Source organism: Triticum urartu, chromosome 5A, assembly GCF_056163025.1.
Source record: "Triticum urartu cultivar PI428250 chromosome 5A, HENAU_Tu73, whole genome shotgun sequence".
NCBI lineage: Eukaryota > Viridiplantae > Streptophyta > Magnoliopsida > Poales > Poaceae > Triticum > Triticum urartu.
In genome coordinates, this window is record NC_141877.1 from 394405371 (window position 1) to 394425648 (window position 20278).

The following is a 20278-nucleotide window of genomic DNA, read 5'->3' on the forward strand; positions in this document are numbered from 1 at the left end:
CTTGCGCCGCATCCACGTCGCCGGTGCGTCGTCGGAATGCTGATCGGCGAAGGTCGGCGTGCTCTGGTTGGCCATAAAGGAGAAAGAGGATGATGGTAGACTGATTTTTGATGGCACCAGATCCTTCCCTGCAAGATTGTATGATTACCTGATTCAGTTCCAGAAGAGAAAATAATGGAGAGGATTTGGTTTCCCGATGTTTTTGCACGGGCGGACAAAGGTTGGGCTGAGCTAGCCAAAATGTTGGTGTGCAGCCAGAAGTTGTGATCATGGGCTTGCCAATATCTATTGGTGATACGGTCATATTAAGCTCAAACTCCAAACAGCAAGACAAGGTAGTAGTTTTTCACTTTGTATGAACTCTGTATTTCTTTATACGAAATTTCCCGCCTTTATACAAACGGTAGTCCCAGCGATTCAATGTGTGGCGTATGGAAGTATGATGCAATGATCAGTTCCTCTACCAATGGCTAATATGGCAGCTTACCTCCTCTAATCAGACGTCATCGTTTGCTCATGAGCCACAGTAACGATAATGAATAATTACGTACAGCATTTCGCCTTCATATACCGAAATTTAAGAGTTTAGCAGTGTTTTTAGGAGATATCATTCGGAGTGAAGTACATGAGCCACTAAGCAAAATATTCACTGTTAGTCTGTTATGATGCGTGTACACTGTACATTACCCAGCTTGAAGAGCAGGCTTACAACATAAGTTATAGCATCTCAAGGGGCAGACAAACATCATACTACCACATATCAAGTCAAAAGTTTGCAGGTTACAAATGTCTCTATTTCAAAACTGCGCAGAGTTAATAGCTAATTTCGATGTGCTAACAAAATTCGGCGCAAGGCCTGCTACGGTGCCTACGAGAAGGTGTCCTCCCTGTCCCCCTCAGCAACCTCGCCCTCCTCGATATTGCTGAACTCCAGGAAGTGTGTCGGCCTGTGGTCCTCATGGTAGAAGTCTCGGGGCGTCCCCAGCTTCATGCTGTACTTCATCAATGGGTCGTGCTTGACTCCCATGAAGTTGTAGTTCCAGGGCGCGTTGTCTGGAACCTGGTGGAGACAAAAGTGTAGTGAATAATATTTCAAATTTCAAAGGTGGCTGGTTCCGTAGAACAATTGCTACAGAATATGGGCTTGCTAAGATGAGTATGTACCATGTAGAACCCGAGGAAGCGGTCACTGAGAAGCATCTGGACCTTCTCGTAGTGAGTTGGGAGATAACCATGTGGGTTGCTCCCATTGTCCTTGTTGCTACGGCCCCACTCATAACCGCTTGGTGTCAATTTGTATGCGGTCAGTGAGCACGATCCTGGGGTGAAGCTGCATGTCAAAATGATGCACTTCTCACCATCCCACTGCTTGTTGTTCTCCAAAATCTTAGCATGCGATGTCAAGTCCTGCAAGGCACAACAGAACGAACAGTTCAGTATTTGAGACTCTGGATCATGCGCTAAAGAGGCTCTCCATTAAAGAATGTGCAAGAAACAACAGAATACAGTTCAGTAGTGAGAGACTGGATCACACGCAAAAAAGGAATATACTATTGAATGTGCCAACAACAGAACCAACAATTTAGGACTGAAACTTTCGCGGAGAATAACAAACTCACTATTATAAAATGTGAAAGAAAGCTATTTTGCTGCTATAATAGTGTTCCAAATCACCCGTAAATTCTAGCCATCTGGTTGCATGTTTAACAAAATATGTACATCCCTTTTTTAAGCAGCTGGCCCCCAACACCATTTCAGTTTACCACTCCCACTAATTAATCTAAATCCATCCACTTGGTACACTTCCCATTGATTAGTCCCCAACATATTGCTTTGGTAGCCTATGAAGAAGTCCATCTGTCCATCCACTCACCGATGTAATGCATGATTGACCCTAGATGACCTTGCTAGATGAGGTATATGTACTAGCTAAATCAATTAAATTATGAATGCGTAGTGTTGGCTCTATACTCATATGCACAACTTCAAGATTTAAATTGCCCCTTAGCTAATTCATCCTATTCTAGGTACATCCATTTGCTGCTCCAGCCAAGCGAGTTTGGCCTGCGTCTGTCCACTCACATCCCTGTGCCACGGAGGAGCCCCTTTTCTCGAAGATAAGATACAGATGAATAACCATTTAGTTACGTTTGTGTTTGAATCTGTTGATGCCGTAGATCATATTGAACTACTTCTCTTTCTTTAAGTTGTGTGTTAATTGCATAATACTACTGTTTATTTAAGTTGTGTTATTAATTAATTGCATAGCAATGTAATTTTGGTGAAGTTGTTTCTTTCAGGATATATCCATAAATAAGGCTATCGGTGGTCACCAGAATAGATAGCAATGTAATTTTCTTGAACCTACTTTGTTGGGAAGAACAAGTTAGTGTGCACGAAATTTTTGGCAAAAATGATTATTCTCTTCAGTCTAATTCACATCTAAAGTTGTAACCAAATATCCTGCAGCAATGTGTAGGGTCTCAGCCTAGTACTCCCTCCGTTCCAAATTACTCGTCGCAGAAATGGATGTATCTAGAACTAAAATACATCTAGATACATCCATACCTACGACAAGTAATTTGGAACGGAGGGAGTACATGTGTATGTATTGTGCAAAATGGGTACAGAAGGTTAAATTTTATGTTGTATGTAAACAAATTTTGTATCGTATTTTGTGTCAGAGGAGAATTTAAGTTCTTATTGTTCTTATATGGATGACGGATGAGATTCCATAGATAGAGAGACAGTGGACACAACATATCTGATATTCAGCTATTCCATTCCAGATAAGAATCATACAGTTGGATTTCAAGGTAGAAATTGTAGGCAACAAACCTGAGGCGATAGCTGGGGAGCTTCATTCGGCTGGGTATGCATCCATCCCAATGGCTCCAAGTCCGCAAGGAACTCATGCTCTGGTAGATTCGCTGGGAGAGTCACCATCTGGTGAGTTCCATGCTGTGGGGGAATGGATATGCATCTAATCTCCTTGACTTGGGGATTATCCTGTGGACTCAGTCCATACAGGAAACCTGCAACCTGTGTCCGTAGATCTGCTATGCATATGAACTTCTTCAATATATTCTTGGGCATGATGTAAGTATAGCCAGTCTCCTGTACACAGAATACACACGGTCAGTAAGCATTCAGCAGTCATTAGTTGGGAATTCTATGGGTAAATCGAGGAGAGAGAGGTTGCTGTACTGACCTTTATATCATCTGAGTTAACATAAATGTGGTTGACACGGAGATATAAGTTTGTAGCAGAGATGGCCCTGACACGCCAGTCTGTTTTCGATGCAAATGCTGCTTGCTCGTATGGACTGGTTGTCGTGATAATGAGTTCATCGCCATGCACATTAGTTGTCCTTGTTGTAACTGCATTTGACTGAGGTGTCTCTCGGGACTGCAAATTCAAGTAAATACATGTGAGAAAACTGACATGATTAGCTATGCATATAAACTAGAAACAAAGCCTATTACAATTTTTTACCTGTTTCTCAATCTCAGCTATCTGTTGCCTCTGCTGTGATGGTGGGGCTATTTCAGCACCAAGTATTATATCACGAATCTCAGATTGTGTAAGTGCAGAAGTATTAACGTTGTTTTTCTTTGCATAATCGGAAAGAATGAGATCCCTGAGCGCACATTCGACCTTGAGCCACTGCTCATCAGTCAAACTTGGCCAGATATGATGTGGTTCCGTAACAATTGTCTTGTCAGGCTTCAGTAACATCTTAGCCTTCTCATTATTGACATGTAGTGCTCGCAATATAAGCACAAGACGAGAGAATGCAGTGTAGGATGAGATACTTTTCAGCCAATCATCGTATATGTTATAAAGAACCATCTGAGGTTCTGTAGCCTTGAGAATAAGATCACCGAATTTCTCAATCTTCAAGCAAGCTTGGAATGGCAGCTGCAACTCACTACCCTTGATAACAATATTAGGGAAGTCAAGCAGATGGACTTCCAACGGATCCAACATACCCTTCCTTGTCACAATAATTTGCTTTGGCTGCTCTTCCACAGGAAGAGATCGAACTAAGGCAGCAACCTCCTCAGCTGTTTTCCACTTGGCCAGCTGCCCTAGACGCTTTTGTCCTGCCCATACACTTGTGTGGATGACCTGCAGATTATAATCCATTTTCATATAAGTCTTCCAGATTGTGATATGGCACAGTTATGCCATTACTACAGCAAAACTAGAATTAAAAGCAAAAGAAAAATAACAAACCTTCAGAAATAGTTGACCAGTCCTTGGATTGAAAATAAAGATTGCACCATTTATTGGTTTGGTGGTCAGGTTACCTTCAAAGGTTTTGTGAATGGTAACACGATAGACATTTGTGTCATCCACAAACCATATGATTTGGTTGCTGAATATCTCTCCATAATTCTGTGAAGACAGATATGGCTCAGTGGGTTCAGATGAATACAACTGGAGACCCTTCCTTATTCGCTCCCTCAGCACATACAGGGCAGGATTTGACTGTAAAAAAAGCACGGCATATATATAAGACATCTACCACAAGAGAGATATGCCAACAGCAGCTATATTTGTTACAGTTAACATGATTATTACCTTCATGATCTTGTTCATTGCTTGCTGGAGGAGAGGCTTTGACCCAGGGAACCAGTTACCGAAAGCAGAGTGCAGATTATATGCTAGATCAAGTCCAATCATCACCCCTGCAATAAATATTAATCAACATTAACTACAGACGATTCATGCTAGGCAAGAAACTGGCAGTTCATGGATACTCAAAATCATACCAGTCGGAGAAGGGTAGATGGACATATTATCTGTTGTATAATCCATAAATTTAGCCCTTGTGTAACGTTCTATGTCATGTGAGTCGTAGTCTCCCCATCGTAATTGCACATCAATCCAATACTTGTTACTTGCTTTCTGATCGAAGACATCCTTTGACTCAGAAACTAAGCTTGGTTTAGACATCTGCCACCTGTGTGCAGCAAAAAGGAGGACATCTGCACAGGAACTGTTCATCTTGTAACTCTTCCTGGGATGTATTGTTTCTTTCTGTACTGTCTCAATCTCCAACGCATCCAACTCCTGATCCAGAACTTGGCAAAGATCCATAACAACACTTTCATGGACCTTCTGCCAAAGATGTGCACGGAAAATCTGGATCAGAGAGATTTTCAGGGTCGGAATTTTACCATGCATGAATATCCCTGTCAGATCTAGCTGAACCTGGAAACCAACATATACATTTGCACGATTAATGGTTGGTGACCACCAAAGGGTAAATCTTCTATTGGGGATCTGGTTAAGCCCAGAACGCTGCGCATTTGTCAGTTTTTTGTACTTCATTGATTCCTCAAAACCTGAAGCCTTCTCCCAGAACAGACCCTCCCAGGTAGGGAAATATGTTCCTTTAAATAAGGTATGTTCCAGGATACCTTCCACACCTCCGAGTGCTTGGATGACGTCAGTTCTGTAGTTGTTTAAGTTCCATAGCTTTCCATCATGCCGCTGATGTGTCCACCAGAATGGGTTTTGTTTCAGCACTTGATACTGCTTGAAGTCTGTTCTGACCCTCCATCCTTTGTCATATGCCAAAGTGTGGCGGTCTTTTTGGAAAAGTGTGTTGATACGAGGTATACCTCTATCCCAGGAATCTTCCAGATCCTCGAGTGTTAAGCGTCTGTTCTGTGATTGTGCTTCCTGCCTCTTCAAAGCATATTCAGCCCACACGCGCTGTGAATCAATGAACTCACTCTCCCATGGTTGGATGTAGCGATACAAGTTAGGGATAAGCTGGTCCTCTTCATGACTCATACCACTTCGAAAATGCGTCACACCAACATCTGTCTGTTTGCTATACCTGAGATCACTCTGTGGTATCAAAATGTGACCCATTGACAACATGCCCAGACCTCCAATTTCCTTCGGTGTATAAAAGATAACTGGTGGAAACCTGCTAGGCATCTTTGAGTTCAGGCCAATCTTTATACGAGTCTGGATCTTGTTTTCACATTTTACAAGCAGATCCAATAGTTCCTGCGTATGAACAGTGGCTTCACGGAAATATGTCATGAGGCCAATGAGAGCAGTGTTCCACTTGTTAACTATCTTGGTAAATGTTGTTGACCCTGATGACATAAGGATTTGCCTGACACGGTTCTCAAACACTTTCATGTGTTCATCATCAACCCTCAAAAATGCAATGGCTGTCCTCTCCTTTGTCTGCTCATTCTGTAAATTCCATACACCATCTTTTGTGTTGCTGAATGCCTCCTGAGTCATACGTATCTTTGGCAGAATACGGACCTCGAACCCAGACATGCTAAAGAGCAGGTTTGGGTTATCCTTGCTGTACACAGAAACGAAGCCATTCTCCCATTCTAATGTAGTAATGCTCCTTGGGAGGCGGTTCTTCATATCCCAAAATACACTTCTTCCAAGATTTACATCATGCTTCATGAGCCTCATTCTTGCATCCCTAGGCCAACATTTCTTGTTATTGTAACCGACCATGTTCTCATTGTTAGGATCAGGATGCTCTGTCAAGTAACGCTGAATTAAATCCCTTGCTTCTTCATGAGTGAATCGGAACATTATATGCACCTTGTCAATATATCGAGAATAGAGCCTGATGGGATGCCTTGTCTCAACTTTTGTGTCAGTATATGTAAGGAACTCATTTGGCATTTGTGGTGGCCCTGCAATCTCACTAGCTCGAGTTAAACCAAGAAGCAGGAGATCCAGCACCAGCCCATAGTATTGCACAACAAAAGATGCAAACTGAAGACCTCGAATAAGACCATAAGAATTTGTGTGACTCATATCCTTATAAGACAACACAACATTGTTCTTTGCAGTGACATAGTCAGCAATGTTATGGTCCAGGACCAACCGTAGAAGCCTGTTCAACAGAGTCAGATCAATTTTTTCAAAGAACTTCTCAAATTTTGTCTGCAGCATCACAACACACTGCCCATCGCTCGTGTCCCATATGTCCTGCAAATTGTTTATACCTTGGCACCATTTGTAAACAAGTAGAGGAGGTGGCTCTGAATCAGCAGGCTTTACCCAGTTTGGGAAGAGGTGGCGCTTGTCCCCCTCATACCACAAGTATTGGTCAAGGTATGCATCAGTAATTTTCTCAAGAGGCTCAATTTCATATACCGGGATCAAGTAGCTATACAGATCCATAAACTCAATGCCAACTTCCTTAAAAGCACGCTGAGTAAGAAGATGCCGTTTTATCCTAGACAAAGCTTCATGCGGGTTATCATATGCTTGTTCAATTAAACCCAGTTCCTCTCTTTGCAGTTGATTTAACCTTACTGCCACACTATAAGACTCTTTTAGTCTTTCCAGTGCCAGTATAAGAAGTTTGGTATCATGCTTGTATGAAAGTGGAGGAAAAGGAATCGGTGAGAACTTTCTTGATTCGAGCCAATGAACTGTGGTTGTATAAATAGCAACTGCCTCTTCAGGTGTCACATATGGCCCATCTTTCAAGTAATTGTGCTGCCTCTCTTGTTCTGCCTTCAGCCACAGACGTGTTAACCTTCCAAGATTTTTGCGGCAGACGGTCTTGTCAACTGTAGCACCACGCCGGATACGCTCACGGTTGTAGTGAGCGACATTTGTCCACCAATCAGCCTTGGACTTCACATAACGAAGTATCATATTTTCGATAGGAACCGGCAGGCCAGGGACCTTCCAGGGGATGTTTGCCTTCCAGCAGCGCCATGCCTCACTAAGATGCTGTAGTATAGTCCGGGCCTTGTTTTGCTTGATGCCCTCTGGCATGGCATCAAGGACATCATGCATAACTGCAGCTCGAAGCTCCAGGTCAAAGTGTGACTCAACACGTTGCTTGGTTACTGTTTTAGCAACTCCTTTTGAATGGCGACCTTCAAACTGCCTGGCCAGTAAATTACCTAACCACCTTTCAAGCAAGGGTACAATACCACGAAGGAAAAACAGCCACACTCTCCACATTGGAGCCCAAAATCCACAGCCAGGTCCTTTTCCAACAGGACCAGTGTTGAAACGATAATATATCAAGTGCTTCAGATCTTTGCACATCCTAATTTGCCGCATCAGACGATACTTGTATCTGTACATACCAGTCAACTGACCAACATGGGAGAATATGTATTGCAAACCATCGGCCAACTGAAAGGCATCAACATTTCCCAAGCGAAATTGGATGTTTGCATCAACAACTAGCTTAGTAAGTCGCAAAATCTCACGGCACAAGTGGAATGCATTTCCAAAACGAGATTTCTTTCTCTCCTTTGTTGTGAGAGTCTTCACAGGCTTCAAGTTGAAATTGTAGTCTAAATGAAGATAGTTAAGATTCTTCCTGTGAATCAACAAGTTTAGCATGTTGTAGCCCTGCTTGCAAACTTGCAACCCAGCTTCTGCCCAGTCAAGCTCTGTAGTTTGAAAGAACTTTGTTGCTTGCAGAGAACGGAACAGATGTTTCTTCTTCTGTGCTTTAGGCGGCCTATGGTGTAGCTCATTGAGCACATAGCACTTCAGCAGCTTCTGGTAGCTCACCCGGACTTTAACTGGATATGCTGGTGGGCTGCAAAACAGATATCGACGGAATCATGAGCAAAAAATATACTATAGAGGAAACTATGTGAAGACAGTGTTAAACTCACTGCAGTACTCACCAGTGCTCTTTGAACCACTCAGATACAAGAGGAATGTCCTCAGCACGGCGTGTTCTACCAGATCTCATGTTAAAAGGCTTTGGGGCAAAGAGTAATGAAATGCCGGCAGCTGTCGTATCAGTGTAGAGTGGAGTTTCTTTCAAAAGAGGGTCCACTCCATCGGGAAGACTAAAGTCGTCTTCATCTTCCTCTTCACTTGCTTTCTTCTCCCGGCGATCAATCTTGCTGGTTGAAGTGATTGGATTTATCAGAGGATCATAGTAAAATGCAGGTAAATCTGGATCCTCTGTCTTGATATACATTATCATAGGAGTATGATATATGCAAAGTCTCACTTTCCTTGGCCTGTTATTGTACAAGTGTGGGAACGCAATTCTGTATTCAGTCCGAAGTGGTTGACGGATGATGAGTTTGTTGATATCATTAAACTCATTCCAGTCCTCATCCCCTTTCTCCATATCACGGTAGAGTGGCTCAAATTTTGGACCTCCTGATGAGAATGAAAAATTAACATCAGTGCATGATAAGAAAACCTGCAATGTAGAAGAAAATGTTTTCCTGTTTTGATAAAGCATAAGAAAATACATTTGCAGGAAATACAAGTTCTGGTTGCTTAGGTTTTCACAAAGCCTTGCCAATAGTTAGATACCAAGTGGGAGAAATTTTGATTTAACCAGCAACCAAAAGCTACAACTATGCTAGTCGACTTGCCGTGGCAGTATTTTTTAGCTTGATGCATCAAACATGGCTTAGAAAAGAAAAGACAAATATGATTACCTGGGATACACATGTTAAGTGCTTTGGCAGTAAAGAAAGACTCCATGTCAAACAAATAGAAATAATTCCGGTCAATCAAGTCTGACAAAAGTTGACCAGCCAGGCGATAGAGTGTTGCCATGATGGGAAGGGATAGATGCCATTTCCTGTAACTGGGACCATTTATAAGCTTAGTCTTCACCAGAGGCTTGTGATCATAAAACCATTTATACACAGCTCCATCTTCCTCTGGGTCCAACTCCAATTGTATAGCCTCCAATGGTTCAACATCCAACAAATTATCAGCATAATCCAGTGGAGGTTCCTCATCATCAAATGGAGGAAAGCGCATTCTTTTGAAATGCCGCCTATCTCTCTTCTCCCTTCGCATCATGATCCACATTGAGCCCCACTGGGGAAAGCGCATTATAAGAGATACATTTTTAGCAAGTAACAGGGTGAAAGATAAATATAAAATAGAAAGAATGGAGTGTTGAACATGGAAGAAGAATGAATCTAGATCATCACCTGCGCCAGGTAAATGGGCTCAACTACCCACGGGATCTCATTTACGAAGGTTATGGCACCAGTGATATGGTACAAGATCTTAACATCCCGAACCTGAAAACAAGAGTCTATTATTATATGGCCATGGAACAGGTAATCTTGGCAACAACAAGACACTAATGTTCATATAATACACAACGAAAGGATGTACCTGTTCCCAGGGCATCGGCATATTCTCCAGTAGTTTGTAAACGGCATGAGGTACAAACTTGAGTGCTCCAAGATAAACACGCTTGTCATGCCTGTACTTCTTCGAAGACATGTCCCCATGGTCCCTGCTCAACAAAACAAAGATGTATAAATTTACTGAAACAGAAGCAGATCTTCAATCTATGGCACGAGAAGGCTTCGAAATTGATTGTGTTGTACATATGACAAAGTGCAAACTCTCAATTCTTCAAGTTATCGTGAACTCATTCCAGGTCGTGGTTTGCATCTCTGGTTGCGTGTGTGTTAAGCATAGAAAGAATGGCCATGTATATGCTCAGAACAGAAAGAGTGTCCATGTATTTGTTCAGAATATGCTCAGAAGTCAGAACAGATAGATTGACCAGGGTGGAGGGGATTAACTACACGGCACAGCCTGAAGCAACCAGAAACCTCTAGTTAATATCCCTGCAACTTATGATCACATGAAAGCCAACTAGACCCAGCTACAAAGCTTCACAGACCAAGAGCTATAGCAACTAGCAGACTGAAAAAAGAAAACCATAACTAATCAACATATCTATCATCCTGACTCCTGGAATTTAGAGTTGAAGCAACTAGCAAATTAAAAATGTTCACCATAACTAGAGGATGAAAATATAAAAATATCACGAATTCTAATTTCCAGGATGTAGAGAGTCAGAGACAACAATCTTATGCCTAATTCCAGTGACCACAAAACGTAAGCAGAAATCAGCAACAAACACATGATGCAGAGCAGAAAATAACACAGGTAAATCCAAACCTAAACATTATCGAGTCACAGTTATAACCATAAACCCCACGCGTAACATCAAACTATATGATCGCGCCATCACTAACTTCAGTCGAGACTGCTATCACAGCCATGCCACTAGTTCAAATGTACACGCGGCTACGGGACGACCTAAGATCATAGGCATTGCAGCGCGAGATGAGCCACGAGGGACCCAAAATCTAGCGACGAGTAGTACAGGGCGCCTGAAACATCCGAGGGCGGCGCGGGTCTGGACATTGTACCTGATGATTTTTCGCACGTGCTCGGGGGGCATGTCCTCCTTCTGCGCCTCGACGAAGCCGAACTTGCGCTTGTCGCCGTAGCGCTTGGAGTTGAGCTGGTGCCACTTGCGGGCCTTCTCCACGAGCTGCGCCTCGAGCTCTGCCGGCGTGAGCGGCTGGCCTGCCTGCGGCGGCGCGGCGGCCTGCGGGGGCGGGACCGGAACAGCGCCGACCGTGCCCGGCGGAGGAGGCGCGGCCGCCATCGGCGGCGGCGGCGGCGGCGCGCCGTTCCACATCGGCGGCGATGAGGGACGCGGCAGCCTCCGCTGCTGCTGCTGCTAGGGTTTAAGGTCTCGAGTGAGTCGGGTGGGGTTCCGGGTTCGACCTCCCGTGGGGTCGGGAGGAATAGAATGGAGGGCCAACAAGAGGGAGATGGGCTAATTTGTAAAATAAGAGAACCTCGAGGAGGGCGGCGTTTTGGTGCCTAAAGGCATCTCGACTCTTCCATATCCATAAACATTAAAGTTGAAAAAGGTAGAAAACAATCTAAATTCAAAACATATTTGGCATACATATGATATGCTCCCGTGCACTAGCGCAAAATTTCTTGAACACATGATATTGAAGGAGTTTTAGACAAACAAAATTGGCTCTCAGATAAACTTTGTAAAAGAAATTTGGAGACTCTTTTTTTCTAGAGGCGGCGCTACACGTCGGCCGGCGGACGCGTTATAATGATCCGCTGGTTGGACAACCGTTGGATCAGAGCGCTAACAGCCGTTCGATGTAACCACCTCACGTGGGCTGACCCCTCTTTAATTTCCGCAACAACGGCTGAAACAAACTCCCCTGTCCACCGTCCCCAACAGAGTTGCGCCCAGCACGATGCCACCCCCAACCACCGCAAAAAATCAGCTGCCGCCAGCACGCGGGGGAAAGTAATCCTTGTTCCCTTTGTCGTATTCCCGCAACAAGACCATTGTTGCAAAAGTTACAAGAACATCTCCGGCCTCTTCCCTAGATTCCTGCAACAAGATCCGTGTTGCAAAAATTGCAACAACATCTTCGGCCTCATCTATGCATTCCTGCAACAAGACCATTGTTGGAAAAAAAAACTTCTATGTGTTCCTGCAACAAGACCCTTGTTCCAAAAACTACAACATCTACGGCCTCTTCTCCGTATTCCTGCAACAAGACCTTTGTTGCGAAAATTCCGCCTGAAGCAATTGTAGTATCATGTAGTGAATTTCATCCAAACCTCGATGGTAAGTAACACACACATGCAACATCCGGGGCCTAGCCTACAACGTCGGAGCCTTGAAGTAGGCATGCAATGGATTTGACCAACAAGGCATGTCCCATGCATGAGGCTTGTCCCTGTAACGCCCCGAGACCGATGTGCCAGGTGTCCTCCAGTTATTCGCTGTTGTTGCCTTGTCATTGCTTGCGGGTCATGCATTGCATATCATGCCATCATGTGCATTTTATTTGCATACAGATTCGTCTCATGCATCCGAGCATTTTCCCCGTTGTCCGTTTTGCATTCCGGCGCTCCGTTCTCCTCCGGTGGTCATTTCTACCTTTTTCTCGTGTGTGGGGATTAAACATTTCCGGATTGGACCGAGACTTGCCAAGCGGCCTTGGGTTACTACCGGTAGACCGCCTGTCAAGTTTCGTGCCATTTGGACTTCGTTTGATACTCCAACGGTTAACCGAGGGACCGAAAAAGCCTCGTGTGTGTTGCAGCCCAACACCCTTTCAATTTGGCCCAAAACCCACCTAAACCTCCTCCATCATCTAGAGCGTTCGATCACGATCGCGTGGCCGAAAACCGCACCTCATTTGGACTCTCCTAGCTCCCTCTACCTATAAATATGTGATCCCTCCAAAAATTCGCGGATGAACCCTAGCCTTCCCTTTCCTCGTGCCGCCGGACATGTCCGTCCGCGCCGGACGCGTCCGCCGGCCACCTCGCTCCGACGAATCCCGTCGCGCCACGTCACCCCACCGCCGCCGCCAGCCTATCCCGAGCCGCCACCTCACCTCCCCTGCGCCCACTTCGCCGCCATCCTCCCGGGGCCCAGATCCGGCCCGCCCCAGGGCCGAACCGGGCCGCACCGGGCCCTCTCTCCGCCGCCGCTCGCCCCAGGCTGCCCGAAGCCGCGCCGCTGCCACGAACTCCGCCGGCGCCCTGAGCCGCCCGCCAGCGGCGAGCCTCGCCGCACCAACCGCTGACGCCACCCTCTGCTCCGCCGCCGCCGAAGCCCGGCGCGCCGCCAGCCGCCGTTCCCCGCCGCCTCGCCCGCATGCCATGGCCTCCCCGCGCCGCGGTTGCACCAGCTCCGGCCGCCGGAGCTCGTCCACGCCTTAGATCCGGCCATCCCCGCCAACTCCGGCCATTCTCCGGTGAGATCCGCCCGGGTGGATGAGATCCGCCCGGGTGGATGAGATCCACCAGTTCCGGCATCCAAACGCCTGTCTCAGATCTGCACCGAGCCGTCCCGCACCACTCCGTCCCGTTGACTTTCTCAGAGAGGTTAAGATTTCACTAAGTCTCTGAGATTTCCATGTTTCATATGCCCATGTTCATCATGTCGTAACTTTGCATCCGTAGCTCCGATTCATGCGTGTAGCATATCAAAATGTTCATCTCAGAGAGTACATCATTTCATCTCATTGCATCATTTTCATTTAAGTTCATCTTGATGCCCGAAATGCTATTGGAAGAGTGCTATTTGAGATAATTGTCAGATCTGCTGCTCCAATTAGATATTTGTCATTTTTGCCATGATTAATGTGTGCATGATATGCTCCTGAGCTCTACATGTGTTTTGTTATATGTCATTCCATCTTTCCATAGGTGCTATCCATGTATTTTTGTGATGTGTGTGGTGACTAGCACAAGCTTGCAAAGTGGAGCATTCGTTAATGCTGATTTCAGGGACTTAGCAAATCCACTAAGTCCTCAATCTGTTTATCTCTATATACCATATGTTCTTGTTGTTTCCTAGTGATCCGTGCCTCTTTTGATGATGATCAGTAAGGATGTTTTGTTAATCTTGTAGTGCTCTATCCATCCATGTCTTTGTTTGAAATTATGGAGTACCCTAGCTTGAGTCAATCGAGCTCTACTTTTGCTATTTCGTGAATCTGGGCAGATCGTCTACTTGTTAGCGATTTTGCCGAGGATGTTGTAGTTGATCCATGCATGCTATGTTAATGTTCTTGCCATGTCTAGCTTGTATAATGTGTATTCTTGATGGATGTATGCTTAGATTGTCATGACTTGCTCTGTAGTGAGTGCATCGAGCTCGTAAACATGCCTACTTGATATCTGATTTGCATGTTCCAGTTTTTCTCTAAGTATGTAATCTGATTATGTTTTTGCCATGTTCACATGCTTGCAATTGTATTTTATGATCCCTTTTGGCTCAAGGTCACTAAGGGACTTTTGTTAAGCTCTTTGAGTAGCTCCATGCCATGCCTTGCTTTGCCATGTTAAATTCCTGTAGCATATAGTTTTCATGCTCCAAAGGGTGCTACCTGGTCTATAATTCCAGACAAGTGTTAATTTCACTAAGTCTGAGATCTGTTTACCAAATGCATTTTTGCCATGCTTTTTTGAACCTGTTAATGGATGAATTAGCCGTAGCTCAGTGTTCATCTTTTGTTAAGCTTCATGAGTGGATCCCTGCCATTTATTTTGTTGTCTTGTTTGAGTGCTGTAACATAATTATCTTGATGCATTTAGATGGCTACTTGCTGTAAATCGCAGACCGGTGTCATATTTGAATTGCTTGCCATTTCCAAACCGTAACTCCGATTCCGGTGATCTTTATATCGTTTTCAAGCGATTTCATCTCATCTTTCCAGTGGCACACTTGGATTTCCAAGTTGAGGCCAGGTTCATTCATTCCCTTGCAAATCATGCATATGCATCACATACCGCATCCCGCATATCATATTATGTTCATGTGTGGTTTGTTTACTATGTTGTGTGCTTCTTTCCGGTGTTTGCTTCTTCGGGTTGGTTCCGGTAACATCGCGTTTGTGAGGACCCGTTCGTCTACGTCCGTTTGTCTTCTTCATGGACTCGTTCTTCTTCCTTGCGGATTTCAGGCAAGATGATCATACCCTCGAAATCACTTCTATCGTTGCTTGCTTAGTTGCTCGCTCTTTTGCTATGCCTATGCTGCGATACCTACCACTTGCTTATCATGCCTCTCATATTGTTGAACCAAGCCTCTAACCCACCTTGTCCTAGCAAACCGTTGTTTGGCTATGTTACCGCTTTGCTCAGCCCCTCTTATAGCGTTGTTAGCTGCAGGTGAAGATTGAAGTTTGTTCCTTGTTGGAACATGGGGATGTTGTTCCTTGTTGGAACATGTTTACTTGTTGGGATATCACAATATATCTTATTTAATTAATGCATCTATATACTTGGTAAAGGGTGGAAGGCTCGGCCTTATGCCTGGTGTTTTGTTCCACTCTTGCCGCCCTAGTTTCCGTCATATCGGTGTTATGTTCCCGGATTTTGCGTTCCTTACGCGGTTGGGTATAATGGGAACCCCTTGACAGTTCGCTTTGAATAAAACTCCTCCAGCAAGGCCCAACCTTGATTTTACCATTCGCCACCTAGCCTCTTTTTCCCTTGGGTTAGGCCAGCCCAAGGGTCATCTTTATTTTAACCCCCCTGGGCCAGTGCTTGTCTAAGTGTTGGTCCGAAATGGGCAGCCTGCGGGGCCACCTCGGGGAAACTTGAGGGCTGGTTTTACTCGCAGCTTGACCTATCCGGTGTTGCCCTGAGAACGAGATATGTGCAGCTCCCATCAGGATGTCGGCACATCGGGCGGCTTTGCTGGACTTGTTTTACCATTGTCGAGGATGTCTTGTAGAACCGGGATACCGAGTCTGATTGGAATGTCTCGGGAGGAGGTCTATTCCTTCATTGACCGTGAGAGCTTGTAATGGGCTAAGTTGGGACACCCCTGCAGGGTTTTGAACTTTTGAAAGCCGTGCCCGTGGTTATGGGCAGATGGGAATTTGTTAATGTCCGGTTGTAGAAAACCTGAACTTGACCTTAATTAAAATACATCAACCACATGTGTAACCGTGATGGTCTCTTTCCGGCGGGGTCCGGGAAGTGAACACGGTGTTGGAGTTATGCTTGACGTAGGTTGTTCTAGGATCACTTCTTGATCATACTTTTATCGACCGTGCTTTGCCTTCTCTTCTCGCTCTCATTTGCGTATGTTAGCCACCATATATGCTAGTCGCTTGCTGCAGCTCCACCTCATACCTTTACCTTACCCATAAGCTTAAATAGTCTTGATCGCGAGGGTGCGAGATTGCTGAGTCCCCGTGGCTCACAGCTTACTTCCATAACCAGCTTGCAGGTGCCGATGAGTCCGTGCAGATGACGCAACCAAGCTCTAGGAGGAGCTCGATGAAGATCTTGTCCTTTGTGTTGTTTTGTTCTAGTTGATCGGTAGTGGAGCCCAGTTGGGGTCGATCGGGGGCCTTGTCGCTTTTGGGGTTCTTCTTTTGTTTTGGTTCCGTAATCGGACCTTGATTGTACTTGGATGATGTAATGCTTTATTCATGTAATTGTGTGAAGTGGCGATTGTAAGCCAACTATGTATCTTTTCCCTTATGTATTACATGGGTTGTTTGCGAAGATTGCCTCACTTGCGACATTGCTTTCAATGCGGTTATGCCTCTAAGTCGTGCTTCGACACGTGGGAGATATAGCCTCATCGAGGGCGTTACAGTCCCCGATACATCAGCATAGTATGGAGGAGAGGGGAGATGAGACAGATGGATGAGCAGCGTCGGCTCAAGGAGAGAGAGTGGGGGATGGAAGCAGACAGGGTGGAATAAAGGAGAAGAAAATGATTCCACCGAGAAGCTTCAGGAATGGGAGGCGGGGATGTTGGCGTGAGGATAAGAACAAGCTGGTCCCACGAGGACACGCATTGCAAGCGTGAGGAGGCGGATGAGCGATGAAAGATTGGTCGGTTGAAGCTATTTCCCTTTTTCTAGAGTTCCTTCAATATTATTTTACCACGAAACTTCGCACCCTCCTACAGCACTTGAGCGTCTTGGATGCCAAAAAAATTGAATGTTTTTGCTAGTTTTTTGGGTTACCACGTATCTTCTTCTTTTGACATGAAATAGGAGCATCTGTAACACTTCCGAACAAAAATTAACCTAGAAAAAATGTTCCCTTTAAGAGTGACACTATCTAGCTTTTTCCTAAACTTTTCGACTCCCTAAATTTAACCAGCTAAGTTTAGAGAAGAACAGATTATGGTGATATTACTCCCTTTATCCTCTCACCCAAAAGTGGCAGGAAGTTTTCTTCCCCAACTCCCACCTAACGTTTGCCGTCCAAGTCATCATGCCACCCGCATCACCAATTTATTGGTCACGCCGCCTCCTAGGCCTCTAAAGTGCATTGTGTCTCAATCCATGTTTTCGTGTTGATGGCAATAGGATTACTGAGACCTAATGTCGTTTGTCAAGATTATCTCAAGAGAATGGACTCTCAGTGATTGTTTATAGACATTTGTGACCACCTATTTTAAAAGGGGGGAAGGCGGTGGTTCCCAAAGACTCAAAAGTTTTTCGGTTTATTTGAAGAGTGGTCACAGTGTTGAGAGTGTTAGGGAATTTCATTCAAATCATATATATAGCCTTTCGAAAGGATGTGGATGTCACCTAAAGGGGGTGAATAGGCGATTTAAAAATAATTACAATTTAGGCTTGAATAAATACGTAATAAAACTAGCGTTTTAATGTATCAAGCTCAAAACCTAAATAAGCTAGGCCCAACTACGTGCATCAACAACTTATGTTAAACAAGATGAACAACTATGTGATAGAAAGCACGATGGCTATCATAAAGTAAGGGCATAACTAAAGGGCTCATGTAAGAGGTAACGAGGCACACGGAGACGATGATGTATTCCAAAGTTCACACCCTTGTGGATGCAATCTCCGTTGGAGCGGTGTGGACAAACAATGCTCCACAAACATGTAACATCCCAAATTTTCAATTTGGAATGTTATACATAGATCATTCGTGCATATCATATTTTTTCTGCATTTTTGCTTTGCGATCCTCGAAATTCTAAGCAACTCAAGGACCCACAGAGAGAGTTGGGGATTTCATGTTTTTCATATTTGAATGTTATCAAATATCGAAACAAGGATCATTTTGGTTTTAATTATTTTCCTCTTCAAAAATATTTCTAATTAAAATATATGAGAAGAGATAATATGACTTCTCCAAAAATAAATGAAATATTAGAGGAAAAATATTAAAATCAAATAAGTAATTTTATTTGGATTTTTGTTGCTATTTTATTTGAATTAGGAAAAATATGTGTTTTTCAAAATTGCATTAGAGCCCCAAATAAATGTTCACTTTGTCCACAATATTATTAGAGGACCGTGAAAATTTATTTGAGGATTTTTGCACTCCGTTTAGTATTTCTTTTATTTGTTTTTCCGCGTCAGAATTTATTTTTAAAAAAAGGTCACCGACCTAACGGGTCGTGTCCGTCCAGGACATTGCGCCCGGAGGCCTTTATAAGCCGCCCGAGCCGGCCGCCCGGAGGCCCAAGTCACCGCCCCGCCCGCCTAACCCTAGCGTCGCCCCGCCCGATCCGTCGCTGCCCCGCCGCCGAGGTAGTCGCCGCCGCGCCGTCCGGTTTTTCTCGGGAAAAACCGTCTTTTTTTCGAAACACTAGATATTGGTTTTTTTATTTAGATCGGTTTTGTTTGGTATTTCGTCGGTTTAGTTAAATAGCGGACGCTCGTCCATACGTTCGTTTTAACGAACGCTGTACGTTAGTTAGCTGCAGACAACGAACATTCGTTCGTTAGCCTGTTCGTCTCATTTTATTTTCCAGGGCTTTTCCGCGATTATTTTCGATCGTGATTTCTGCCCTAATCTTCGTTTTAGTTTATCTTTTCGCTCGTTTATTCAAATCGGGTGAAACAAGCGCCTAGATCTTTGTCTCGAAGCCCTCTTTCTGTTTAACCAACTTGAACAAGATTTTGATACTGTAAAATTTGACTTTAGTCCAGATTAGTAATTGGATCTTGTTTCTTTCGTAGTTTGAGTTTGTTGCTCCGTTTGATTTGATTCTTTTTGCAAACCGGAGTTCTTCAGTTGAACTTTTTGGTTAGATCTTCTTATTCGAAGTTTTCCCCTTGCATCTTTGGTTGATTGCTTATGTATGCTATTATTTGTTTGCGATAGAATTTCCGGAGTGTGAAGCGTGCTACTACGAGTCTTTAGGATTTGCAGATCGTAAGCAAGGCAAGTAACACATTGGTCATACTCTTTCATACCCAGTTTTTATGCATTAGTTTCAACCCTCACACATTGCATGAGTAGGATATTGATACGTCTCCAACGTATCTATAATTTTTGATTGCTCTATGCTATATTATCTTCTGTTTTGGACATTATTGGGCTTTATTATCCACTTGTATATTATTTTTGGGACTAACCTATTAAACGAAGGCCCAGCCCAGAATTGTTGTTTTTTGTGTGCCTATTTTAGGGTTTTGAAGAAAAGGAATATCAAACGGAACGAAACCTTCGTGAACGTGATTTTTGGAACGAACAAGATCCAGGAGACTTGGACCCTACGTCAAGCAACCAACAGGGAAGCCACGAGGTAGGGGGCGCGCCTCCCCCCCCCAGGTGCGCCCTCCACCCTCGTGGGCCCCATGTTGCTCCACCGTTGTACTTATTCCTCCTATATATACCTACGTACCCCCAAATGACCAGATACAGAGCCAAAGCCCTAATTCCACCGCCGTAACTTTCTGTATCCACGAGATCCCATCTTGGGGCCTGTTCCAGAGCTCCGCCGGAGGGGGCATCGATCACGGAGGGTTTCTATATCAACACCATAGCCTCTCCGATGAAGTGTGAGTAGTTTACCTCAGACCTACGGGTCCATAGTTATTATCTAGATGGCTTCTTCTCTCTTTTTGGATCTCAATACAAAGTTCTCCCCCTCTCTTGTGGAGATCTATACGATGTAATCTTCTTTTACGATGTGTTTGTTGAGGCCAATGAATT

General features: G+C 44.4%; 1 protein-coding gene across 1 annotated transcript; it reads right to left on the minus strand.

Moving 5' to 3' along the window:
- Nucleotides 1–634: 634 nt before the first annotated feature.
- LOC125509217 (pre-mRNA-processing-splicing factor 8A) lies at nt 635–11588 on the minus strand. The gene is made up of 13 exons (XM_048674131.2): nt 11197–11588; nt 10142–10265; nt 9952–10044; nt 9445–9835; nt 8668–9157; nt 4780–8576; nt 4589–4695; nt 4241–4495; nt 3497–4132; nt 3212–3409; nt 2839–3117; nt 1165–1407; nt 635–1060 (listed from the first exon to the last, which is right to left on the minus strand). The coding sequence occupies exons 1-13, from the start codon at nt 11469–11471 to the stop codon at nt 869–871; spliced, it is 7080 nt and encodes a 2359-aa protein (XP_048530088.2). The 5' UTR covers nt 11472–11588; the 3' UTR covers nt 635–868.
- Nucleotides 11589–20278: the final 8690 nt, after the last annotated feature.

Bases quoted from the DNA above. Each gene is read 5' to 3' on its own strand.
- LOC125509217 (XM_048674131.2), bottom strand. From the start codon at position 11,471: ATGTGGAACGGCGCGCCGCCGCCGCCGCCGCCGATGGCGGCCGCGCCT. The intron at 9,836-9,951 runs GTGATGATCTAG...CGCTTTCCCCAG, and splicing joins AGCCCATTTACCTGGCGCAG to TGGGGCTCAATGTGGATCAT. The intron at 4,133-4,240 runs GTTTGTTATTTT...TATAATCTGCAG, and splicing joins CTGGTCAACTATTTCTGAAG to GTCATCCACACAAGTGTATG.